This window comes from Psittacula echo (assembly GCF_963264785.1).
Source record: "Psittacula echo genome assembly, chromosome: 31".
NCBI classification, from domain to species: domain Eukaryota; kingdom Metazoa; phylum Chordata; class Aves; order Psittaciformes; family Psittacidae; genus Psittacula; species Psittacula echo.
In genome coordinates this window covers 879,349-882,842 of record NC_137766.1, presented here as the reverse complement: position 1 = coordinate 882,842, position 3,494 = coordinate 879,349, and the positions used below count along the sequence as shown (strand labels likewise).

Genomic DNA, 3,494 nt, shown 5'->3' with positions numbered 1-3,494 from the left:
TCCCGCCCTCTTCCCGCCCAACGCGCTGACGTCACATCCGCCTCCGCCTTCCTCTGCCTGCCGGCCGCAGCCATGGTGAGTGCTGGCGCGGGTTCATCCGGTGCCATCGGGGCTCGTGGGGGGCGCGATGGCGGCGGGGACGGCGGGGATCGGGAGGGGAGGAGGCGCGGGAGCGGCGCGGGGGGCGATGGCGGCGGCGGATGGGGGCGGATGGCGGCGATGGGGCGTGGGAAGCGCCGCGCTCCCCTCAGCGCCGCCGCCATCTTGGCCCCGCCGCAGTCGCTCGTGATCCCGGAGAAGTTCCAGCACATCCTGCGCGTCCTCAACACCAACATCGACGGGAGGCGCAAGATCGCCTTCGCCATCACCGCCATCAAGGTGCGGCCCCCGCCATGGGGCACGGACCCACACTTGGGGGGCAGGGACCCACACTTGGGGGGCAGGGACCCCCCTTGGGGGGCAGGATTTCCCCCTATGGGGGCAGGGACTCTATGGGGGGCAGGGAGCCCTCATGTGTGACACAGACCCCCCTTTGGGTGCTGTCTGCACCCTTGGGTGACAGAGCCCTCCGCCATTGGGGAGCAGGGATCCTCTGTGGGTGTCATGATCCCCTATGGGTGCCCTGATCCCTTATGGGTGCCCTGACCCCTATGGGTGCCCTGATCCCCTATGGGTGCCCTGACCCCTATGGGTGCCCTGATCCCCTATGGGTGCCCTGATCCCCTATGGGTGCCCTGACCCCTATGGGTGCCCTGATCCCCTATGGGTGCCCTGACCCCTATGGGTGCCCTGACCCCTATGGGTGCCCTGACCCCTACGGGTGCCCTGACCCCCTATGGGTGCCCTGACCCCTACGGGTGCCCTGACCTCTATGGGTGCCCTGATCCCCTATGGGTGCCCTGATCCCCTATGGGTGCCCTGATCCCCTATGGGTGCCCTGACCCCTATGGGTGCCCTGACCTCTATGGGTGCCCTGATCCCCTATGGGTGCCCTGACCCTTATGGGTGCCCTGACCCCTATGGGTGCCCTGACCCCTATGGGTGCCCTGATCCCCTATGGGTGCCCTGACCCCTATGGGTGCCCTGACCCCTATGGGTGCCCTGATCCCCTATGGGTGCCCTGACCCCTATGGGTGCCCTGATCCCCTATGGGTACCCTGACCTCTATGGGTGCCCTGATCCCTATGGGTGCCCTGACCCCTATGGGTGCCCTGATCCCCTATGGGTGCCCTGATCCCTTATGGGTGCCCTGACCCCTTATGGGTGCCCTGACCCCTATGGGTGCCCTGACTCCTATGGGTGCCCTGATCCCCTATGGGTGCCCTGACCCCCTATGGGTGCCCTGATCCCCTATGGGTGCCCTGATCCCCTATGGGTGCCCTGACCCCTATGGGTGCCCTGATCTCTATGGGTGCCCTGACCCCCTATGGGTGCCCTGACCCCTATGGGTGCCCTGACGCCTATGGGTGCCCTGATCCCCTATGGGTGCCCTGATCCCCTATGGGTGCCCTGATCCCCTATGGGTGCCCTGATCCCCTATGGGTGCCGTGCCGCGCTGTGGGTGCCGTGACCGCCGTTGTCCCGCAGGGTGTTGGGCGCCGCTATGCGCACGTGGTGCTGCGCAAGGCAGACATCGACCTCACCAAGCGAGCGGGGGAGCTCACCGAGGATGAGGTTTGGGGCCTTTTGGGGGGGTTGAGGCCTTTTGGGGGGGGTTGGGGCATTTTAGGGGGCTTGAGGCCGTTTTGGGGACGTTTCAGGGGGGTTGGAGCCCATTTGGGGGGGGTCAGGGCTGCGATGGGGGCTCTTGGGGAGGTTGGTTTCGGGGGGGGTTGGGTCTGGTTTTAGGTGGTTTGGGGCCATTTTGGGGGGGTTGGCTCCATTTCTGGGGCTGCTGAAGCCACTTTTGGGGGTGCTTGGGTGGCTTTTGGGAGCGTTAGGCCCGTTTTGGGGGTGTCACTTTTGGAGGCGTGTGGCCCAATTTGGGGTGTGTTTGGTCCATTTTTGGCGTGTTTGGGTTGCTTTTGGGGGTGTTTGGCCCCTTTTGGGTGTGTTTGGGTTACTTTTGGGGCTGTTTGTCCCCTTTTGGGGCTGTTTGTCCCATTTTGTGGGCTGTTTGTCCCCGTTTGGGGCTGTTTGTCCCATTTTGTGGGCTGTTTGTCCCCGTTTGGGGCTGTTTGTCCCATTTTGGTGGCTGTTTGTCCCATTTGGTGGCTGTTTGTCCCATTTGGTGGCTGTTTGTCCCATTTTGGGGCTGTTTGTCCCATTTTGTGGGCTGTTTGTCCCCGTTTGGGGCTGTTTGTCCCATTTTGTGGGCTGTTTGTCCCATTTTGGGGCTGTTTGTCCCCGTTTGGGGCTGTTTGTCCCATTTTGGTGGCTGTTTGTCCCATTTTGGTGGCTGTTTGTCCCATTTGGGGGCTGTTTGTCCCATTTGGGGGCTGTTTGTCCCATTTTGGTGGCTGTTTGTCCCATTTTGGGGCTGTTTGTCCCCTTTTGGGGTGTTTGTCCCATTTGGGGGCTGTTTGTCCCATTTTGGGGGCTGTTTGTCCCCTTTTGGGGCTGTTTGTCCCCTTTTGGGGCTGTTTGTCCCCTTTTGGGGCTGTTTGTCCCATTTGGGGGCTGTTTATCCCATTTTGGGGCTGTTTGTCCCATTTTGGGGCTGTTTGTCCCATTTTGGGGCTGTTTGTCCCATTTTGGGGGCTGTTTGTGCCTCTTTCCCCCAGGTGGAGCGGGTGATCACCATCATGCAGAACCCACGGCAGTACAAGATCCCCGACTGGTTCCTCAACCGGCAGAAGGACGTCAAGGACGGCAAATACAGCCAGGTGAGGGGGGGGGACACCCTATGGGGACCCCCCCAGCACCCCCTGTGTGTGTCCCCCAGTGTCCCTGAGCGTCCCCTGTCCCCAGGTGCTGGCCAATGGCCTGGACAACAAATTGAGGGAGGACCTGGAGCGGCTCAAGAAGATCCGGGCTCACCGGGGGCTGCGGCACTTCTGGGGGTCAGTGGGGACATTGGGGGGGTCCTGGGGGGATTTGGGGGGGTTGGGGGCATTGCAGGGGTTTTGGGGACACCAGAGGGGGGAATTGGGGGCATTGGGGGGGTTTAGGGATATGGGGGGGTCACCAAGGTGGGTTTGGAGACATGGGGTGGAGATTGGGAATGGCACAAGGGGGGTGTGGGGAGGGTTTAAGGGGGGAAATGGGGACATTGTTGGGGGGGTCCCTGCGCCACTGATGAGTCCCATTGCCCCCCCCAGGCTGCGTGTGCGAGGGCAGCACACCAAGACCACGGGGCGGCGCGGCCGCACGGTCGGCGTCTCCAAGAAGAAGTGAGGGCAATAAAGGCACTGCAGAGACATGTGACGCGTGGGTGTGACACGTGACGCGTGGGTGTGACATGTGACGCGTGGGTGTGACACGTGACGCGTGGGTGTGACACGTGACGCGTGGGTGTGACACGTGGCATGTGTGCGACGGGACACGTGTGTGAC

General features: G+C 62.7%; 1 protein-coding gene across 1 annotated transcript; it reads left to right on the top strand.

Moving 5' to 3' along the window:
• The first annotated feature begins 36 nt into the window (after nucleotides 1-36).
• Nucleotides 37-3,361, top strand: RPS18 (ribosomal protein S18). The gene is made up of 6 exons (XM_080636287.1): nucleotides 37-75; nucleotides 280-378; nucleotides 1,588-1,674; nucleotides 2,724-2,825; nucleotides 2,911-3,002; nucleotides 3,261-3,361. The coding sequence occupies exons 1-6, from the start codon at nucleotides 73-75 to the stop codon at nucleotides 3,334-3,336; spliced, it is 459 nt and encodes a 152-aa protein (XP_080492413.1). The 5' UTR covers nucleotides 37-72; the 3' UTR covers nucleotides 3,337-3,361.
• The last annotated feature ends 133 nt before the right edge of the window (nucleotides 3,362-3,494 follow it).